We start from the raw sequence: 23,174 nt of genomic DNA on the forward strand, positions 1-23,174 counted from the left end.
ATTTGTGAGACTAGTCCTAAATAGTTTTAAACAGGGAGAAATTTAAGTTATAACTGTCTAAGAAAGACTTTAGATTGTTCTCTTTTTTTTTTTTTTGAGATGGAGTCTCTCTCACTCTGTCACCCAGACTGGAGTGCAGTGGTGCAATCTTGGCTCACTGCAACCTCCGCCTCCTGGGTTCAAGCGATTCTCATGCCTCAGCCTCCCAAGTAGCTGGGATTACAGGCGCCTGCCACCACGCCCAGCTAATTTTTGTATTTTTAGTAGAGACGGGGTTTCACCATGTTGGCCAGGCTGGTCTCAAACTCCTGACCTCAGGTGATTGCCCGCTTTGGCCTCCCAAAGTGCTGGGGTTACAGGTGTGAGCCACCTTACCTGGCTGAGATTGTTCTTGAAATAGTGTTCTGTTTTTTAAAAAATTGTTTTCTTTTTAAATCCCTGAAAACTTATTCTGTCAAAATGTATATTTAGCCTATTAATTTTCAGTCCACTGATAATGTTCTTCACTCTGCCAACACACATGTGTGCACATACTCACACACTTGAAAAATTTTCTTCTTCCCTGTTTGAGGAAACTCTGGAAGGAATCAAGAGAAACTAGTAACATCTTGGGGAGGAGGAATGCCTGTGTTATAGGGGGTGGGTAATAGGGGGCAGAGACTGGGGGGAACTGATGACCATATAGTTTTTGGTCATCCAAAAATTTACCAAAAAATTAAACCATTTGAATATATTACCTATATAAAACATTAAAATAAAGGGGTCCGTTATTATTGCCTTAAGTAATATGTGTTCATCGTTGAGTAAGCGGATTATATAGGAAAGCGCAAGGAAGAAAAAAAAATCACTAGCAATTTCAACCAGCCGAGAGATGACATCTCTGTTACATTATTATTACAGATTATCTCTGTGAATGAAAATATGTATTTAATATAAAATTGTATATCTTGACAAAACAATTTATAATATCTTATAACCTGCCTTTTAAAATTTAACAATATAAGCAATTTTTCAAATTCTTAAGTATTTGCTTTCATTATTTTTCGTGGATATATGGGGCTCTATTATATTAAAATACTTTAACCAGTTCACTCTTGTTAGATACATAGGTTGTCCTAATTTTCTGTGATGTAATTTCTTGTAGGTAAATCTACACACATCCATAATGGTTTCTAGGTGTAGAATTGCTGGGTTGAAGACACATATTTTTGAGACATTATCTGCTGTCTAGTCAAATTGCTTCCTTGGAAGGGTGGTGCTCATTTGCACTCACTATGGTGGATGAGAGGCTACATGAAATAGTGCCCAGGTGACCAGCCATGGAAGATAGGACAACTTCCAGTTCCATGGTTTTGGGGAGAAAATCTGGGGCATGAAAACTAGTTTTTTCTCTTACTCAGTATATGATTTGCATCAGGCTGTAGTAGGTATTTGTGTCAGTTAAGTCTGGAATATTTGGATATTGGATTTCTGGGCTGGACAGTGATGGATGAACTGTTTACTGCTGTAGGTTGAAGTATTTTCTACTGAAAGAAAATTGAATTGTTTTTTGCCTACTGGCAGGCCTAGTGTTCTGTTAATGGAAGGATGCAGACCGGAGCTGTTCCTATTTGGCCATCTTGCCAAACAACATTGAAAGATTAAAGATTGCTAGATTGAAATAGGCTTAAAAGTAGATGTCCAGCTGAACTTATTAAAAGATAAGAGTTGGCACAGTAGCCCACGCACTTGAAATCTCAAGAAAATATTGCATAGCATTTAAAAAATATTTGCTGAACATTTTATTTAAACATGGAAAGGTATTTTGCCGCCACACTGATAGTTCAGTGAATTGCACTTTTGGATCTTGGAGAATGGAGAGAAGCAGCTAGGCAAATAATTGGCAAGAAAAGTAAACAGTTACAATGCAGCTTTGTTTACCCACTCTGCCTATCTGCGTTTCTGAAATTGGATTCCTTGGCTCTGTGAACTAGTTAGCTTTCCTTTAGAGTGCTTGGAATTGAAAGCATGCCAGAGAGAACACAGTCACGTACTATATCTTGGTTGGATGTGTGTGTCCTGTCACTGTTAGGACTTGGTGGCATAAAGGAATTAATAATGAGAAGTGAGCTGGGAATGGTTTATCAGTGGAAATATCTGGAATAGGTTTTTAGGTCTATTTGTGTCATGGACATTTCGAAGTCTCATAGTCACAATGTTAACATTTTTTATTTGTGGAACAGACTTCTTTATTTAATAGATAGAACCTTGATTATGAGAAAGATCTAATTTTACTCTGAAGGTTCTTTTAAACAGTACTACCTCTGAAGAGCATCTGTTTTGTAAAATTTGGGGAACATTGTTTCACCTAATTTTTGGTTATAATCTGCTAATAAATTTTACATTTTATTATAAGAATGAATCAGGCACCGGAATATGGGGATACTTTTTCTCTAATTTTAACAGTTTTGCAAGAGTCATTTATTTGGGAATAGTGAGGGAAATAAGGGTAAAACTTAGAATGTCAGCCTTGTTACTGAGGGAGCAGAGGAAGTGTTTTAAGAAGTCACATGATGGCTGGCAAGATGGTGGAATAGGAACAGCTCCAGTCTGCAGCTCCCAGTGAGATCAACACAGAAGGCGGGTGATTTCTGCATTTCCAACTGAGGTACCCAGCTCATCTCATTGGGACTGGTTAGACGGTGGGTGCAGCTCATGGAGGGCCAGCCGAAGCAGAGTGGGGCATCACCTCATCCGGGAAGCACAAGGGGTCGGGGAACTCTCTCCCCTAGCCAAGAGAAGCCATGAGGGACTGTGCTGTGAGGAACGGTGCATTCCGGCCCAGATACTACGCTTTTCCCATGGTCTTAGCCACCTGCAGACCAGGAGATTCCCTCAGGTGCCTATGCCACAAGGGCCTTGGGTTTCATGCACAAAACTGGGTGGCCGTTTGGGCAGACAATGAGCTGGCTGCAGGAAGCCAGGGAGCCAAGTGGTCTAGCTCAGTGGATCTCACTCCCATGGAGCCCAGCAAGCTAAGATCCACTGGCTTGAAATTCTTGCTGCCAGCACAGCAGTCTGAAGCCGACCTGGGACGCTCAAGCTTGGTGAGGGGAGGGGCGTCTGCCGTTACTGAGGCTTGAGTAGGCGGTTTTCCCCTCACAGTATAAACAAAGCTGCCAGGAAGTTCGGACTGGGTGGAGCCCATATCATAATGACAGGATCAAATTCACACATAATATTAACCTTAAATGTAAACGGGCTAAATGTCCCAATTAAAAGACACAGACTGGCAAGTTGGATAAAAAGTCAAGACCCCTCGGTGTGCTGTATTTAGGAGACCCATCTCATGGACAAAGACACACTCAGGCTCAAAATAAAGGGATGGAGGAATATTTACCAAGCAATTAGAAAGTTAAAAAAGAAGCAGGGGTTGGCCAGGCACAGTGGCTCACACTTGTAATCCCAGCACATTGGGAGGCCAAGGCGGGTGGTTCACCAGAGGTTGGGAGTTCGAGACCAGCCTGACCAACATGGAGTAACCCCGTCTCTACTAAAAATTCAAAAATTAGCCGGGTGAGGTTGCGCATGCCTGTAATCCCAGCTACTTGGGAGGATGAGGCAAGAAAATCTCTTGAACCCAGGAGACAGAGATTGAGGTGAGCTGAGATCACGCCATTGCACTCCAGCCTGGGCAACAAGAGTGAAACTCTGTCTCAAAAAAAAAATGCAGGGGTGGCAATCCTAGGCTCTGATAAAACAGACTTGAAACCAACAAAGATAAAAAAAAGACAAGGGCATGGTAAAGGGATCAACGCAACAAGAAGAGCTAACCTAAATATATATGCACCCAAAATAGGAGCACCCAGATTCATAAAGCAAGTTCTTAGAGACCTACAAAGAGACTTAGACTCCCAGACATTAATAGTGGGAGACTTTAACACCCCACTGTCGATATTAGAAAGATCAATGAGACAGAAAATTAGCAAGGATATTTAGGACTTGAACTCAGCTCTGGACCAAGCAGACCTAATAGACATCTACAGAACTCTCCACCCCAGATCAACAGAATATACATTCTCCTCATCACTACATCGCACTTTAAAATTGACCACATGATTGGAAGTAAAACACTCCTCAGCAAATGCAAAAGAACAGAAGTCATAACAAACAGTCTCTCAGACCACAGTGCAATCAAATTAGAACTCAGGATTAAAAAACTCACTCAGAACTGCACAACTACATGGGAACTGAACAACCTGGTCTTGAATGACTACGGGGTAAATAATGAAATTAAGGCAGAAATAAATAAGTTCTTTGAAACCAATGAGATCAAAGACACCATATACCAGAATCTCTGGGACACAGCTAAAGCAGTGTTTAGAGGGAAATTTATAGCACTAAATGCCCACAGGAGAAAGCAGGAAAGATCTAAAATCGACACCCTAACATCACGATTAAAAGAACTAGAGAAGCAAGAGCAATCAAATTCAAAAGCTAGCCGAAGACAAGAAATAACTAAGAACAGAGCAGAACTGAAGGAGATAGAAACACGAAAAACCCTTCAAAAAATCAATGAATCCAGGAGCTGATTTTTTGTAAAGAACTCCTGAAGGAAGCTCTATTTTAACAAAATAGATAGACCACTAGCCAGACTAATAAAGAAGGAAAGAGAGAAGAATCAAATAGACACAATAAATGATAAAATGGATATCACCACTGACCCCACAGAAATACAAACTACCATCAGAAAATATTGTAAACACCTCTACACAAATAAACTAGAAAATTTAGAAGAAATGGATAAATTCCTGGACACATATACCCTCCCAAGACTAAACCAGGAAGAAGTCAAATCGTTGAATAGACCAACAACAAATTCTGAAACTGAGGCAGTAATTAATAGCCTACCAATGAAAAAAAGCCCAGGACCAGACGGATTCACAGCCAAATTCTACCAGAGGTATAAAGAGGAGCTGGTACCATTCCTTCTGAAACTATTACAAACAATAGGAAAAGAGGGACTCCTCCCTAACTCATTTTATGAGGCCAGCATCATCCTGATACCAAAACCTGGCAGAGACACAACAACAAAAGAAAATTTCAGGCCACCGTCCCTGATGAACATCAGTGCGAAAATCCTTAATAAAATACCGGCAAACCCAATCCAGCAGCACATCAGAAAGCTCATCCACCATGATCAAGTCAGCTTCATCCCTGGGTTGCAAGGCTGGTTCAACATACGCAAATCAATAAACGTAATCCATCACATAAACAGAACCAAAGACAAAAACCACATGATTATCTCAATAGATGCAGAAAAGGCCTTTGATAAAATTCAACAGCCCTTCATGCTAAAAACTCTCAATAAACTACGTATTGAGAGAAAGTATCTCAAAATAATAAGAGCTATTTATGACAAACCCACAGCCAATATCACACTGAACGGGCAAAAGCTGGAAGCGTTCCCTTTGAAAACCGGCACAAAACAAGGATGCCCTCTCTCACCACTCCTATTCAACATAGTATTGGGAGTTCTGGCCAGGGCAATCAGGCAAGAGAAAGAAATAAAGCGTATTCAGATGGGAAGAGAGGAAGTCATATTGCCTCTGTTTGCAGATGATATGATTGTATATTTAGAAAACCCCATCATCTCAGCCCCACATCTCCTTCAGCTGATAAGTAACTTCAGCAAAGTCTCAGGATACAAAATCAATGTGCAAAAATCACAAGCATTCCTATACACCAATAATAACCAAATCATGAGTGAACTCCCATTCACAGTTGCTACAAAGAGAATAAAATACCTGGGAATACAACTCACAAGGGATGTGGAGGACCTCTTGAAGGAGAACTACAAACCACAGCTCAGAGAAATAAGAGAGGACACAAACAAATGGAAAAACATTCCATGCTCATGGATAGGAAGAATCAATATCATGAAAATGGCCATACTGCTCAAAGTAATTTATAGATTCAGTGGTATCCCCATCAACCTACCATTGACTTTCTTCACAGAATTAGAAATAAAACTAAATTTCATATGGAACCAAAAAAGAGCCCATATAGACAAGACATTCCTAAGCAAAAAGAACAAAGCTGGAGGCATCACGCTACCTGACTTCAAACTATACTACAAGGCTGCAGTAACCAAAACAACATGGTGCTGCTACCAAAACAGATATACAGACCTATGGAACAGACCAGAGGCCTCAGAATTAACAACACACGTCCACAACCATCTTATCTTTGACAAACCTGACAAAAACAAGCAATAGGGAAAGGATTCCCTATTTAATAAATGGTGTTGGGAAAACTGGCTAGCCATATGCAGAAAACTGAACCTGGACCCTTCCTTACACCTTATACAGAAATTAACTCAAGATGGATTAAAGACTTAAACGTAAAACCTAAAACCATAAAAACCCTAGAAGAAAACCCATGCAATACCATGCAGGACATAGGCATGGGCAAAAACTTCAAACTAAAACACCAAAAGCAATGGCCACAAAAGCCAGAATTGACAAATGGGATCTAATTAAACTAAAGAGCTTCTGCACAGTAAAAGAAACTATCATCAGAGTGAACAGGCAATGTACAGAATGTACAATGTACAGAAAATTTTTGCAATCTATCCATCTGGCAAAGGGCTAATACCCAGAATGTATAAGAAACGTAAACAAATTTTCCAGAAAAAAACAACACCATCAAAAAGTGGGTGAAGGATATGAACAGACACTTCTCAAAAGAAGACATTTATGTGGCCAGCAAACACATGAAAAAAAGCTCATCATCACTGATTATTAGAGAAATGCAAATCAAAACCACGAGATACCATCTCACACCAGTTAGAATGGCCATCATTAAAAAGTCAGGAAACAACAGGTGCTGGAGAGGATGTGGAGAAATAAGAATGCTTTTTTTGGTGGGAGTGTAAATTAGTTCAACCATTGTGGAAGACAGTGTGGTGATTCCTCAAAGATCTAGAACCAGAAATATCATTTGAGCCAGCAATCCCATTACTGCATATATACCCGAAGGATTATAAATCATTCTACTATAAAGACACATGCACACATATGTTTATTGCAGCACTGTTCACAATAGCAAAGACTGGGAACCAACCCAAATGCCCATCAATGATAGACTGGATAAGGAAAATGTGGCACATATACACCATGGAATACTATGCAGCCATAAAAAAGGATGAGTTCATGTCCTTTGCAGGGACATAGATGAAGCTGGAAACCATCATTTTCAGCAAACTAACACAGTAACAGAAAACCAAACACCACATGTTCTCACTCATAAGTGGGAGTCGAACAATGATAACATTGACACAAGGAGGGGAACATCACATACTGGCGCCTTTTGGAAGGGTGAGGACTAGGGGAGGGATACCATTAGGAGAAATATCTAATGTAGATGATATGTTGATGGGTACAGCAAACCACCATGGTATGTGTATACTTATGTAACGAACCTGCACGTTCTGCACATGTATCCCAGAACTTAAAGTATTAAAAAAAAAAAAAAAAGTCATCTGTCAGGTCTTAGGTCGTTTTTGTTCACGTGTGTCATAAGCTTGCTGTGGATATTGGCTAGATACTCTTCCTTCTCACCTCTTTTCTCATTCACTTTGGTTTTTCTCTTATGAAGTATTTCCTTGCGGTTATCAGTGTAGGCACAATGAAAAGTAACTTTTAGTAATTCAAATTTTAAAGTTCTGTCATCTGCTTAACTAAATTTTTGTTTTTGTTTTTCAGCATTGGTTGGATGGTACAAAAAGCATCAAAAAGCAAGTAAAAAGTAAGTGCAGAAAAAATTATTTGTGGGGGTAAAGGAAATAGAATATATTAGAAATTCTGATTTCTAATAGGACGTAAGAAATCATGTTTCAGATGAGTTTTTTAGCATTTCCATTTTCTAGAAATCATTTTATTCTGATACACTGAGCTACTCCCCAAGTCATATAGGCTTGATACTAATCTAGATTAAACTGCATTGGGGCTTAACTTTCCAGGAGAAAACCTTGCAGCTTGCAAATGGGATTGACTTTCCCTGAAATACTTAACGGTTATTTGCTAATTATTTGTGTTGGAATTTTCCTGTTTGGCATCTGCCCTAATATTGAAAGTATTTTGAGACTTTGTGATAATATTTTAAAATTAAGAAAAATGAAACAATTCACATGAAATGTTAGTGTCATTCAGAGAGAGAATACCATTGTTTATTCATTATCCAACTTAACTTTTTATCAGACTTACTAGGGCACCTCAACTCTTGTCTCAAAATAATGAGACCACTGAAATTATAGAAGTTAGTGAACTTGCTGAAGTGTATTTGTGTGGGAAGATTCACCATGAGCAGCCAATAACAAACGGTGGCTCAAGCCTGTAATCCCACGGTGGCTCAAGCCTGTAATCCCAGCACTTTGGGAGGCTGAGGCGGGCGGATCACGAGGTCAGGAGATCGAGACTACGGTGAAACCCCGTCTCTACTAAAAATACAAAAAGAAAATTAGCCGGGTGTGGTGGCGGGCTCCTGTAGTCCCAGGTACTCGGAGAGGCTGAGGCAGGAGAATGGCGTGAACCCGGGAGGTGGAGCTTGCAGTGAGCCGAGATCGCGCCACTGCGCTCCAGCCTGGGCGACAGAGCAAGACTCCGTCTCAAAAAAAAAACCAAAAAACAAAAAACATAGGCATTCTTCAGTGTAGCAGGTTTTCAGGGCTGTTACATTGCACAGTCAAGACTTTTATTTGATGCGTTTGGCTCTGAACTGTTAGAATTAATCTAGAGCTGTCTGTTCTTGGGATGAGAGACAATAGTAATATGATGGCTTGGTATATTAAAAAACAATCTAATTGAAGCCTATGATCTAACCTGCAATAATGCTATAAAAACCTGATCTTTTGTCTCACTTCAGTAGATTTTTGACCAATTTTCTGGCTGAAAAGTATTATTTAAGTAGTTTATTTTATTAAAACCTTTTTTTTTTTTTTTAAATGACAGTTGGTTCACCCTATTGTCTGCATCTTCGAGTTAAGTTTTATTCTTCAGAACCAAATAACCTTCGCGAGGAGCTAACCCGGTAAGAACACTATCTAGAATTGTGCCAGGGGTATTTTGATAGTTTTGAAAGACTGTCTTTATATTGTTTCCAATTTATAGCCAGCTAATAAAATGGATTCCTGTCCCCTGGTAACAAGACCTCAAATAATAGAATTTTATTCTGGGACGTGTTTTTTAAGTGTATGATTCTTTTCCTTTATCATTTTCAAAATAAACAGTTGGTTCCTTAGCATCCTCCAAAGATGACTAGTGAATTCTTTTTTTAAAGTATCACTTGCAACTCAGGAATGTTAACAGGATCGACATGTTTCAATACATTGCAATATTATATTTATTATTGTTGAGAATAATCTATCTTTGGCCACAGGGAGTTTATTCAAATTGGCGCCCAACTTTCTTTACTCATTGAAATGCCATTAATTAATGAAAAACATCAGATTCTGATTGGTTTGAATAGTTTTGAATAAACCTTATGTTGTATGTACTTATTTTAATTTTATCCTTCCTCCTTTGTATTTATTCATGGTCTCTATTATAAATTCATTGCTCCATATACACATACTATTTATTAAATGAAAAAGTTGAGCTTTTGAGTTCCTTTAGAAGAGTTTCCTCTAGAACACCTTGACGTTGAGATTGTAGCTATCATCTGCAGTTGCATCCATGCCTGTATCCCTTCACATAAGAAGTAGATGTCTCGCTCTGTCATCTAGGCTGGAGTGCAGTGGCATGTTCTCAGTTCACTGCAACCTCTGTTCCCCCAGGTTCAAGCAGTTCTCATGCCTCAGCCTCCCAAATAGCTGGGATTACCGGCATGTGCTCCTACCCCCAGCCAATTTGTGTATTTTAATAGAGACGGGGTTTCGCCATGTTGGCCAGGCTGGTCTTGAACTCCTGGCCTCAAGTGATCCACCTGCCTCGCCCTCCCAAAGTGCTGGGATTATAGGTGTGAGCCACTGCGCCGGGACTATAATTAAGAATACTTCTAAGATCTAGTGTTAGATCAGTAGGGTGATTATAGTTTACAATTACGTATTTTACATTTCAGAATAGCTAGAAGAAAATAATTCAAATATTTCTAGCATAAAGAAAAGAAAAATATTTAAGGTGATGGATACCCCACATATACTGACCTGATCCATACAAATTATATGAATGTATTCAATTATTTCATGTATCCCCAAACTATGTACATCTTTTATACATTAATACAAATAATTTTTAATGAAATAATACTTCTCAAATTAGAAGTATAAGTTTTTTTTCACAGTAGATTGTGCTGTTGGGTTAAGTTTGTGCCTTTTATTTTTCTTAGGTATTTATTTGTTCTTCAGTTAAAACAAGATATTCTCAGTGGAAAGTGAGTATTATTTAAGGATAAATGTACATTTTCATGAGTGGTTGAAAAATTATTTTGAAAGTAAGTTTATAGTTGCGAAAAAGAAATGGTCAACATAAAACATGTATTATTTTCATTTGTCTTAAAATGAAGGTTACAAAATCAACTTGTCTAACAAACTTGTGTTTTGGTCTCAGATTAGACTGTCCCTTTGATACAGCAGTGCAATTGGCAGCTTATAATCTGCAAGGTAAGCAATTCTTATGTTGACTGTTAAGACTCAAGTATAATCCTTTTTTTGTGTGTTTTTAGTTAAAGAAGATTCTAATTATGTGCAAGAAAAGAAACAACACTGTTTTTGTATAAACTTGTATCAGTGTCGAACTCTGACTTTCACTTGTTTTAGAACATTATCTTTTTTTCTTCCCTTTCATGTAATTGCGCCCTTTCCACCTAAAGTGTTGAAATGTCGTAGTCTACCTGATAAGTCTGTAAATGTTAAGATTGGGACTTCGGCTAACTTTTTCCTTACAAGAAATGCAGTTATATAAGAGTAAATTGTTGCCGAAGCCATATAGCTTAGCAGTCCTTTTGCTCCAAACCCACATTTTGTTCAGAAATAACCACAGATGAGTATATACTGTGCATTGTTCAGATTTTTCCCTGCTGCTTCCTCCCCCCGATTTTTTTTAGTTCCTTTCAGTTATTTCTTTAGGATTAATAATTTTAAAATTTTGGAAGACAGGGACTATATTTAGATTGGTATATGGGGTCGTATTCAGTGTATATCAGTATATTGTTTTGTTTTTTTTGAGACAGGGTCTCACTCTTGTCCCCAGGCTAGAGGGCAGTTGCATGATTGTAGCTCTCTGAAGCCTTGAACTACTGGGCTCAAACGATCTTCCCACCTGAGTAGCTGGGTCTACAGGCCATCATGCCTGGCTAATTTTTGTACTTTTTTTTTTTTTTTAGAGACAGGGTCTTGCTATGTTGCCTAGGCTGGCCTGAAACGATCTTCCACCTCAGCCCCCCAAAGTACTGTGACTATAAGCATGAACCACCACACCCAGCCTTAGTAATATTCTTAATAGATGCCAGTTAATTGTCTTTTAACGATTGCTAAATTTTTTCATTTATTCACTATAAGGTCAGAGGTATTTCTTTATGGAAGTCTAGAAAGCAGTTTTCAAAGGTTAAGCACTGAAGTGTGAATACATTAAGAGAAAGATATGTAATTAAAAATATACTACCAACGATAAATATGAGATATATGTGTATGACTAATATGCTAGATTTACTTTTGGAGACTTGTCTGAGTATTACAAATTTTTGTAAGAAATTCCTAAGAAGGAATCTTTTTAATCTTAGCAGTTTTCATTAATGAAATGGTTTTCGGAGGATTTAGCAGGAAATATAACTTTTGAAACTTATGTTTATAGCTGAACTTGGTGACTATGATCTTGCTGAGCATAGTCCTGAACTTGTCTCTGAGTTCAGATTCGTGCCTATTCAGACTGAAGAGATGGAACTGGCTATTTTTGAGAAATGGAAGGAAGACAGGTATCTGGCATTTGACCATACTTTCTTTAAAATCCCCACAACAGTTATTTCATATTCATTTTCTTCTGTTTCTATCCTTGGTATAGAATTTATTTTATATTTATTGTTACTTTAAAAATCATTGTTTTAAATTTCAGAGGTCAAACACCAGCACAGGCTGAAACCAATTATCTGAATAAAGCCAAATGGCTAGAAATGTATGGGGTTGATATGCATGTGGTCAAGGTAAGCATTGTGTTGTGATGCTTTTTTAAAAACTTATTCTTTGGAGGTTCACAGTGACTGTGGAATTTTTCAGTATGAGGGAGGGCATGGAGTTTGCATAAGCTAGCACTGGGTACTTTGGATGTATGGTTAAAAAGTTTGAGATTAAATACCGAATGACTAGAATCTCACAGAAAGGTTCATTATAAGAAAGAAGAGAAGCAACCAACATCCCTAACAAGGTACTTGGTCCTTTTAAGCTGTTATTTTTTTTTTTTTCTTTTTGTATACAATATATGTGGGTTTTTCCCCTCATATTTTATTTATTTATTTTATTTATTTATTTTTATTATTATTATACTTTAAGTTTTAGGGTACATGTGGACAACGTGCAGGTTTGTTACATATGTATCCACGTGCCATGTTGGTGTGCTGCACCCATTAACTCGTCGTTTAGCATTAGGTATATCTCCCAATGCTATCCCTCCCCCCTCCCCCCATCCCACAACAGTCCCCGGAGTGTGATGTTCCCCTTCCTGTGTCCATGTGTTCTCATTGTTCAATTCCCACCTATGAGTGAGAACATGCGGTGTTTGGTTTTTTTTATTTTTTTTTGCTATAAAAAATTGTTTTAAGCTTTCGAGCCATTTGTTATCCTTTTTACTTCCTATTATATGACTTACACTGAGTAGGCTCTGTTAAAATAATTCAGGATGCAAAGTTGAAGATTTATAGCTTAAAGACTTTGATAAACTTAAGAACAGCTTTGTAGTGATTTAAGTTATTTCTAGTTTAACTAGTAACATTTTTCCAGAAAGGCGGTTGTATTTGTTCATTCCCGCACTGCTATAAAGACATAAATTTATAAAGAGGTTCAATTGGCTCATGGTTTTGCAGGCTGTACAGGCTTCTGCCTCTCAGGAGGCCTCAGGAAACTTATAATCATGGGGCAACGTGAAGGGCAAACAGGCACATCTTTACATGGCTGGCAGGAGGGAGAGAGAGCAAAGAGGGAGGTGCTACACACTTTCAAACAACCAGATCTCTTGAGAACTCATTCACTATCATGAGAACAGCAAGGGGGAAGTCCGTCTCCATGATTCAGTCACCTCCCACCAGGCCCCTCCTCCAATACTGGGGATTACAATTTGACACAAGATTTGGGTGTAGACACAGAGCCAAACCATATCAGCAGTCTTTTCCAAAATAACATGATTTAAGTGGTAAGTACAATATGGGAAGAATGTGGAAACAGCTTTCTTTGTAGTGGGAGTGTAACTACCCACTTTCAATGAAGATACACTTTAAAACTCTAGTGTTTCAATGACTAGAAATAAAAATATATGCATAAATTTTTCTGAGAATGTTATTATGGATACTCTAATTGTTGAAAACATCTCATATATTAGCCTGTATATAATTAATACAATTCAATACAAAAATAAAATTTAAAAGTTGTGTCAATGTGAAACCTGTTTTGTACAAATAAAGCTAACACATTTTTCTCCCCTTAAATTAGGCTAGAGATGGGAATGACTATAGTTTGGGACTAACACCAACAGGAGTCCTTGTTTTTGAAGGAGATACCAAAATTGGCTTATTTTTTTGGTAAGCAAGAGTTATTGTCAAAGATACTTACTGTTGTTTTGGTTTTTAATGAGTAAATAAAGTTAACACATAAACAAGTTTGGAAATCAAATAGTTTTGAAAAACTTGTCAATGAAAGCAACTGTCTCTTGTCACACTATTACGCATCATTATTCCTACTCTCCAGAGGTAATTATTAAAACTCTTCTAGCTGTATTTCCCATTACTTTCAAAGTATAGCACAATCTATATCTTGATATAAATATTTATATTTTTATGTGTATCAGATGTTCACATGGGCACTTCCTCCCTCCATGTAGTCATGTCATTGCTTTTAATATTTATTATTCCACAATCCCTTTACTCCCTATTGTGTAAGAGGAAGATACTAATATTTTTATCCCTTCTCTAAGCTGTGCTCCTTATACTGTTCCAGCTTTTATTGTTCATACTTTTAAATTACATTTATGTTTTACTTTTACATCAAGGATAGATTTTACTTGGATTTCTTGGCCATAACTGAGTCCATCAGATTTTGTCTGGTATTCTAAAAGCTGACAGTCAGGGTAGTGTTTACAATAAGATGTCTCTATCAGAATAGTACAGAGCTTAGGTGTTTACTTTTGTACACTAGACAGGGACTGTTAGCGCAAAGACCTCTGGCATCAAACTCAAATTCTGACACATCCAGTTACTTTAAACATAGCCTGCTATGTATAGTTTTAGCCATTTCTGCTTTATATATCCCATGAAACTGTACCCTAACATCTACTGGCCATAGATAAGTCAAGCTCTGTAGATTAAAGGACCCCAAAACCACTGCTGCCTTTCTGAGTTCTCCGACTCAGATCCCTCACACTTAACTGCTGAATGCCGTCCCCTAGGCTCTTAAGCCCCCTCTCAGATTCCCCTCTTTACTGAAAGTTTCCTTGCCCTCCTCCCCATCTGATGGTAGCCTTGCAGCTGCTGTCTCTGGAAGGTCACCTGCTATGAAGGACCACCCTTATCAGGCAACCCTTTCCAAACACTGCTCAATAAAGCCTGTTATGCAGTACATTTTCTTGATCAGCTCTGAAGTCCTGGAACTCACGACTGGTATTACATTTCCTTTCTTTTTAGCTTTTTGTTTTTGTTCTAGAGTTCTTGGCTTCCCCATCTCACATACCCCACACATCCCTTTAAATTACCTGCCTTTTCTTCTCCTCAAGCTTTTTTAAGTTATCAAGGGTTACATTAAATAGTTCTTGTGTTCCCCGTGGAACTGTTTGTTGCACAGGTTACTTTCCAGCTTTTATCTTGAGACTTCCCTTTCCCGTGTTCTCAGCTAGAGTCCTGTGTGGTCCTCCCATGGTTTCCTTTTTCTTTGTCCTCCCTGCCCCCGCCAACTGCCTAAGTAAAGAAAGTAACTGCCTACGAAAAGTAATTTGTTTGAATCCTTAAATGCCTTAAAATGATTTTTTTGTCTTTTATTCTTTCTTGATAACTAGGCCAAGGATAGAATTGTAGGTTGAAAATTATTTCCCTCAAAAAATTGAAGGTAGTATTTCTTTTTTTTTTTTTTATTCTTTAAGTTCTAGGGTGCATGTGCAAAGCATGCAGGTTTGTTACATATGTATACATGTGCCAAGTTGGTGTGCTGCACCCATTAACTCGTCATTTACATTAGGTATATCTCCTAATGCTGTCCCTCCCCCCCCTGCCCCCACCCCACGACAGGCCCCAGTGTGTGATGTTCCCCTTCCTGTGTCCAAGTGTTCTCATTGTTCAATTCCCACCTATGAGTGAGAACATGCGGTGTTTGGTTTTCTGTCCTTGCAATAGTTTGCTGAGAATGATGGTTTCCAGTTTCATCCATGTCCCTACAAAGGATATGAACTCATCCTTTTTTATGGCTGCATAGTATTCCATGGTGTATGTGTGCCACATTTTCTTAATCCAGTCTGTCATTGATGGACATTTGGGTTGGTTCCAAGTCTTTGCTATTGTGAATACTGCCGCAGTAAACATGTGTGCATGTGTCTTTATAGCAGCATGATTTATAATCCTTTGGGTATATACCCAGTAATGGGTTGGCTGGGTCAAATGATATTTCTAGTTCTAGATCCTTGAGGAATCGCCACACTGTCTTCCATAATGGTTGCACTAGTTTACAGTCCCACCAACAGTGTAAAAGTGTTCCTATTTCTCCACATCCTCTCCAGCACCTGTTGTTTCCTGACTTTTTAATGATGGCCATTCTAACTGGTGTGAGATGTATCTCATTATAGTTTTGATTTGCATTTCTCTGATGGCCAGTGATGATCAGCATTTTTTCATGTGTCTGTTGGCTGCATAAATGTCTTCTTTTGAGAAGTGTCTGTTCATATCCTATGCCCACTTTTTGATGGGGTTGTTTTTTTCTTGTAAATTTGTTTGAGTTCTTTGTAGATTCTGGATATTAGCCTTTTGTCAGACGAGTAGGTTGCAAAAATTTTCTCCCATTCTGTAGGTTGCCTGTTCACTCTAATGGTAGTTTCTTTTGCTGTGCAGAAGCTCTTTAGTTTAATTAGGTCCCATTTGTCAATTTTGGCTTTTGTTGCCATTGCTTTTGGTGTTTTAGACATGAAGTCTTTGCCCATGCCTATGTCCTGAATGGTATAGCCTAGGTTTTCTTCTAGGGTTTTTATGGTTTTAGGTCTAACATTGAAGTCTTTAATCCATCTTGAATTAATTTTTGTATAAGGTGTAAGGAAGGGATCCAGTTTCAGCTTTCTACATAGGGCTAGCCAGTTTTCCCAGCACCGTTTATTAAATAGGGAATCCTTTCCCCATTTCTTGTTTTTGTCAGGTTTGTCAAAGATCAGATGGTCGTAGATACGTGGTATTATTTCTGAAGGCTCTGTTCTGTTCCATTGGTCTATATCTCTGTTTTGATACCACTACCATGCTGTTTTGGTTACTGTAGCCTTGTAGTATAGTTTGAAGTCAGGTAGTGTGATGCCTCCAGCTTTGTTCTTTTGGCTTAGGATTGTCTTGGCTATATGGGCTCTTTTTTGGTTCCATATGAAGTTTAAAGTAGTTTTTTCCAATTCTGTGAAGAAAGTCATTGGTAGCTTGATGGGGATGGCATTGAATCTATAAATTACCTTGGGCAGTATGGCCATTTTCACGATACTGATTCTTTCTATCCATGAGCATGGAATGTTCCTCCATTTGTTTGTGTCCTCTTTTATTTTGTTGAGCAGTGGTTTGTAGTTCTCCTTGAAGAGGTCCTTCACATCCCTTGTAAGTTGGATTCCTAGGTATTTTATTCTCTTTGAAGCAATTGTGAATGAGAGTTCTTTCATGATTTGCCTCTCTGTTTGTCTGTGATTGGTGTATAAGAATGTTTGTGATTTTTGTACATTGATTTTGTATCCTGAGACTTTGCTGAAGTTGCTTATCAGCTTAAGGAGATTTTGGGCTGAGATGATGGGGTTTTCTAGGTATACAATCATGTCATCTGCAAACAGGGACAATTTGACTTCCTCTTTTCTTAATTGAATACCCTTTATTTCCTTCTCCTGCCTGATTGCCCTGGCCAGAACTTCTAACACTATGTTGAATAAGAGTGGTGAGAGATGGCATCCCTGTCTTGTGCCAGTTTTCAAAGGGAATGCTTCCAGTTTTTGCCCATTCAGTATGATATTGGCTGTGGGTTTGTCATAAATAGCTCTTAATATTTTGAGATATGTCCCATCAATACCTAAATTATTGGGAGTTTTTAGCATGAAGGGCTGTTGAATTTTATCAAAGGCCTTTTCTGTATCTATTGAGATAATCATGTGGTTTTTGTCATTGGTTCTGTTTATATGATGGATTATGTTTATTGATTGGCATATGTTGAACCAGCCTTGCATCCCAGGGATGAAGCCCACTTGATCTTGGGGGATAAGCTTTTTGATGTGCTCCTGGATTTGGTTTGCAAGTATTTTATTGAGGATTTTTGCATCGATGTTCATCAGGGATATTGGTCTAAAATTCTCTTTTTTTGTTGTGTCTCTGCCAGGCTTTGGTATCAGGATGATGCTGGCCTCATAAAATGAGTTAGGGAGGATTCCCTCTTTCCATCGATTAGAATCATTTCAGAAGGAATGGTACCAGCTACTCCTTGTACCTCTGGTAGAATTTGGCTATGAATCTGTCTGGTCCTGGACTTTTTTTGGTTGGTAGGCTATTAATTATTGCCTCAGTTTTAGAGCCTGTTATTGGTCTATTCAGGGATTCAGCTTCTTCCTGGTTTAGTCTTCGGAGGGTGTATGTGTCTAGGAGTTTATCCTTTTCTTCTAGATTTTTTGTTTATTTGCGTAGAGGTGTTTATAGTATTCTCTGATGGTAGTTTGTATTTCTTTGGGATCGGTGGTGATATCCCCTTTATCATTTTTTATTGCGTCTATTTGATTCTTCTCTCTTGTCTTCTTTACTAGTCTTGCTAGCGGTCTATCAATTTTGTTGATCTTTTCAAAAAACAACCAGCTCCTGGATTCATTGATTATTTGAAGGGTTTTTTGTGTGTCTGTCTCCTTCAGTTCTGCTCTGATCTTAGTTATTTCTTGCCTTCTGCTAGCTTTTCAGTGTGTTTCCTCTTGCTTCTCTAGTTCTTTTAATTGTGATGTTAGGATGTCAGTTTTAGATCTTTCCTACTTTCTCTCGTTGGCATTTAGTGCTATAAATCTCCCTCTACACACTGCTTTAAATGTGTCCCAGAGATTGTGGAATGTTGTGTCTTTGTTCTCATTGGTTTCAAAGAACATCTTTATTTCTGCCTTCATTTCATTATGTACCCAGTAGTCATTCAGGAGCAGGTTGTTCATTTTCCATGTAGTTGAGTGGTTTTGAGTGAGTTTCTTAATCCTGAGTTCCGTTTGATTGCACTGTGCTCTGAGAGACAGTTTGTTGCAATTTCTGTTCTTTTGCATTTGCTGAGGAGTGTTTTACTTCCAACTATGTGGTCAATTTTGGAATAGTGTGATGTGGTGCTGAGAAGAATGTATATTCTGTTGATTTGGGGTAGAGAGTTCTGTAGATGTCTATTAGTTCCACTTGATGCAGAGCTGAGTTCAATTCCTGGATATCCTTGTTAACTTTCTGTCTCATTGATCTGTCTAGTGTTGACACTGGGGTGTTAAAGTCTCCCATTATTATTATGTGGGAGTCTAAGTCTCTTTGTATGTCTCTAAGGACTTGCTTTATGAATCTGGGTGCTCCTGTATTGGGTGCATATATATTTAGTATAGTTAGCTCTTCTTGTTGAATTGATCTCTTTACCATTATGTAATGGCCTTCTTTGTCTCTTTTGATCTTTGTTGGTTTCAAGTGTGTTTTATCAGAGACTAGGATTGCAACCCCTGCCTTTTTTTGTTTTCCATTTGCTTGGTAGATCTTCCTCCATCCCTTTATTTTGAGTCTGTGTGTGTCTCTGCACGTGAGATGGGTCTCCTGAATACAGCACACTGATGGGTCTTGACTCTTTATCCAATTTGCCAGTTTGTGTCTTTTAACTGGAGCATTTAGCCGATTTACATTTAAGGTTAATATTGTTATGTGTGAATTTGATCCTGTCATTGTGATGTTAGCTGGTTATTTTGCTCGTTAGTTGATGCAGTTTCTTCCTAGCCTCGATGGTCTTTATAATTTGGCATGTTTTTGCAGTGGCTGGTACCGGTTGTTCCTTTCCATGTTTAGTGCTTCCTTCAGGAGCTCTTGTAAGGCATGCCTGGTGGTGACAAAATCTCTCAGCATTTGCTTGTCTGTGAAGGATTTTATTTCTCCTTCACTTATGAAGCTTAGTTTGGTTGGAAATGAAATTCTGGGTTGAAAATTCTTTTCTCTAAGAATGTTGACTATTGGCCGTCACTCTCTTCTGGCTTGTAGAGTTTCTGCTGAGAGATCCGCTGTTAGTCTGATGGGCTTCCCTTTGTGGGTAACCTGACCTTTCTCTCTGGCTGCCCTTAACATTTTTTCCTTCATTTCAACTTTGGTGAATCTGACAGTTATGTGTCTTGGAGTTGCTATCTTTGTGGCATTCTCTGTATTTCTTGAATTTGAATGTTGGCCTGCCTCGCTAGGTTGGGGAAGTTCTCCTCGATAATATCCTGCAGAGTGTTTTCCAACTTGGTTCCATTCTCCCCTTCACTTTCAGGTACACACCAATCAGATGTAGATTTGGTCTCTTCACATAGTCCCATATTTCTTGGAGGCTTTGTTCATTTCTTTTTACTCTTTTTTTCTCTAAACTTCTCTTCTCGCTTCATTTCATTCATTTGATCTTCAGTCACTGATACCCTTTCTTCCAGTTGATTGAATCGGCTACTGAAGCTTGTGCATGCGTCACATAGTTCTCGTGCCATGGTTTTCGTCTCCATCAGGTCATTTAAGGACTCTCTACACTGATTATTCTAGTTAGCCATTCGTCTAATCTTTTTTCAAGGTTTTTAGCTTCTTTGCGATGGATTTGAACTTCTTCTTTAGCTCGGAGAAGTTTGATCATCTGAAGCCTTCTTCTCTCAACTCGTCAAAGTGATTCTCCATCCAGCTTTGATCCATTGCTGGTGAGGAGCTTGTCCTTTGGAGGGGGAGAGGTGCTCTGATTTTTAGAATTTTCAGCTTTTCTGCTCTGTTTTTTCCCCATCTTTGTGGTTTTATCTACCTTTGGTCTTTGATGATGATGACGTACAAGTGGGGTTTTGGTGTGGGTCTCCTTTCTGTTTGTTAGTTTTCCTTCCAACAGCTGCATGTCTGTTGGGGTTTGCTGGAGGTCTACTCCAGACCCTGTTTGCCTGGGTATCACCAGCGGAGGCTGCAGAACAGTGAATATTGCTGAACAGCAAATGTTGCTGCCCGATTGTTCCTCTTGAAGCTTCATCTCAGAGGGGTACCCGGCCGTGTGAAATGTCATCCGGCCCCTACTGGAGGTGCCTCCCAGTTAGGCTACGCGGGGGTCAGGGACCCACTTGAGGAGGCAGTCTGTCCGTTCTCAGATCTCAAACTCCGTGCTGGGAGAACCACTGCTCTCGAAGGTAGTATTTCATTTAGTTTTGCATCTGGGTGTTCTTGCTAGGGACTCTGAGAGACTTGAGTTGAACACCTTTACAGTTGTCCCTTGATGTGTGAAGAACCTCGGGCAATTATCTTCCAATTTCTTGGGTGTTAAATCCCCTCATACCTCCAGCTTGTCCTATGGGCAAATGGAAACTGCTTCCAGGCCTAAGAATGCTTTAGGCAGAGAGATAAAGAAAGCTCCTTTTCTACCTTTTTATAAAGTTGTCTTGAGAGTTAATTAATACTTGTGAAGCACTGAGAAGAATACTTAGGGAAGGCCAGGTGGCTCACTGCTGTAATTCCCACCAAGGCGGGGGCTCACCTGAGGTCAGGAGTTCAAGACCAGCCTGGCCAACATGGTGAAAACCTGTCTCTACTAAAAATACAAAGATTAGCCAGGCATAGCATGGTGGCACGCACCTGTAATCCCAGCTACTCTGGAGGCTGAGGCAGGAGAATTGCTTGAACCTGGGAGGTGGAGGTTGTAGTGAGCCGAGATCACGCCACTGCACTCCAGCCGTTGTGACAGAGCGAGATTCTGTTTCCTTTCTTTTTCCTGCTATTATTTATTCATTATTGTTTTAGTAAAGCTCTTGTAAAGTTATGTTTTACATCTATTTTATATGTTATATTTAAAGATTAGTCAATGTGAGTGTCACATTGTTTTGACATTCACAATTTATGGAAATACAGAGTTCAAATGTGTGGTAGGTGGTTTGGAATTTACAAGTAGGGAGATACAGTTGGAAAGCGGGCCATAAAGCGAGGTTAAAAAAATTAAGATGTATTTCCTCAAACCAAAATTCCTGTTGAAATCAGTTGAGTCCGGTTGCAGTGGCTCACATCTGTAATTCCAACACTTTGGGAGACCAGGGTATGAGGATCACTTGAGCCCAGGAATTTGAGACCAGCCTGGGCAACGTAGCGAGATGCTGTCTCTACAAAGAATACAAAAATTAGCCTGGTGTGGTGTGGGAGTAAGGCTGAGACAGGAGGACTACTGGAGCCTGGAAGTTCACGGCTGCAGTGAGCTATGAACACACTACTGCACCCCACCCTGTGCAATGGAGGGAGAACCTATCTCAAACAAACGAAAAGAGTTGAAAACCATCATCAGTGTTTTTCTTTATGGCTTTTTTTTTTTTAAGCTTCGTGGTCGTTCCTTTGTCTAGTTCTTGTGCTGCTGCTCTAACACTGGAACAATTTTTCCTAGACCTAAAAAATCTCTTACACCATAATTGAGACCTATCGGATACATAGATTTCTTTTTCCTTAACATTTTTAATATCTGATCTGTGCAGCCTCAATTTTGTCAGAGATGTTGCTTTTGAAACGTACTGTGTTTTTCTGTTTCCTGTCTTTTAATGGGCATTGCAAGTTATATTTACCCTTCTGTCAATTTTAAATTCAGGAGTTAGATGGTTAAATGTATTTGAAATAAAAACAATTTTTTTCATATTTAGAGAACATTTGTTTGTAATTTGGCTTTTATTCTCTTATTATATTATAGGCCGAAGATAACCAGATTGGATTTTAAGAAGAATAAATTAACCTTGGTGGTTGTAGAAGATGATGATCAGGTAGGAATGAAATTATATTGTATTACTTGTCTAACAGTGACTGTATTATGTGGTAACTTATTTCTCTAAAAGAGGGACTGTACCTCATTGTTTTAAAGAGCCACAGAATGCAAACAGTATAATTAATGCTTTAAATAATTTCCTTACTTGGGTCATACCATGCTAAAAATATGGTTTTCTGCCCGTAGGATGAAAAATAATATAAAAATGTCTTCTTGTTTCTTCATTGATAATATATCTGAGGTGTATAAAAAATTACATTTAAGTGACCCAGCCAGTCACCCAGGCTGGAGTGCAGTGGCACTATCATAGCTCACTGTAACTGGGCTCAAGTGATCGTCCTGCTCACTCAGCCTCCTGAGTAGCTGGGACTGCAGGCACATGCCACCATGCCTGGCTAATTTTTTCATTTATTTGTAGAGACAGGGGATCTCAGCATGTTGCCAAGGTTGCTCTCAAACTCCTGGCCTTAAGTAATCCTCCCATCTTGGCTTCTCAACATGTTGAGTTTACAGGAGTAAGCCACTGTGGCAGACCAACTTTATCTCCTTATTAACTGATCAAAAAGATCTACCTAATAATAATAAAGCCTTTTGAATTAAAGATTACCTTTGTATCAGTTACAGTGTGGTTCTTCATTGATACATGCATGGATGCAACTCACATGCATTGTTCTTAATGCAAGAAGCCAGATTTTAAAAATTATTATTGAACGACTCCATTTATATGATACTTTAGAAAAGGCAAGAAGAATTTTACTTTATGCAAATTAATAAATTTTAACATATGCATACA

At 38.8% G+C, this 23,174-nt stretch overlaps 1 protein-coding gene across 8 annotated transcripts in view; it reads left to right on the forward strand.

Annotated features, from left to right (window-relative positions):
• Window positions 1-23,174, forward strand: part of EPB41L5 (erythrocyte membrane protein band 4.1 like 5) — a 175,439-nt gene that overhangs the window by 50,751 nt on the left and 101,514 nt on the right. For all 8 annotated transcript variants that reach the window (XR_009211878.1, XR_009211879.1, XM_058434302.1 and 5 more), the window contains 8 exons: window positions 7,746-7,788; window positions 8,991-9,069; window positions 10,366-10,410; window positions 10,587-10,639; window positions 11,829-11,949; window positions 12,087-12,174; window positions 13,673-13,761; window positions 22,310-22,379. Coding sequence is in view for 6 of the 8 variants with exons in the window: in XM_058434302.1 (XP_058290285.1) it covers window positions 7,746-7,788; window positions 8,991-9,069; window positions 10,366-10,410; window positions 10,587-10,639; window positions 11,829-11,949; window positions 12,087-12,174; window positions 13,673-13,761; window positions 22,310-22,379 (588 nt within the window). In the remaining 2 variants the exon portion in view is untranslated. The remainder of the gene's footprint in view (window positions 1-7,745; window positions 7,789-8,990; window positions 9,070-10,365; window positions 10,411-10,586; window positions 10,640-11,828; window positions 11,950-12,086; window positions 12,175-13,672; window positions 13,762-22,309; window positions 22,380-23,174) is intronic.

The sequence above is a fragment of the Hylobates moloch genome, unplaced genomic scaffold (genome assembly GCF_009828535.3).
Source record: "Hylobates moloch isolate HMO894 unplaced genomic scaffold, HMol_V3 SCAFFOLD_24, whole genome shotgun sequence".
Lineage (NCBI taxonomy): Eukaryota > Metazoa > Chordata > Mammalia > Primates > Hylobatidae > Hylobates > Hylobates moloch.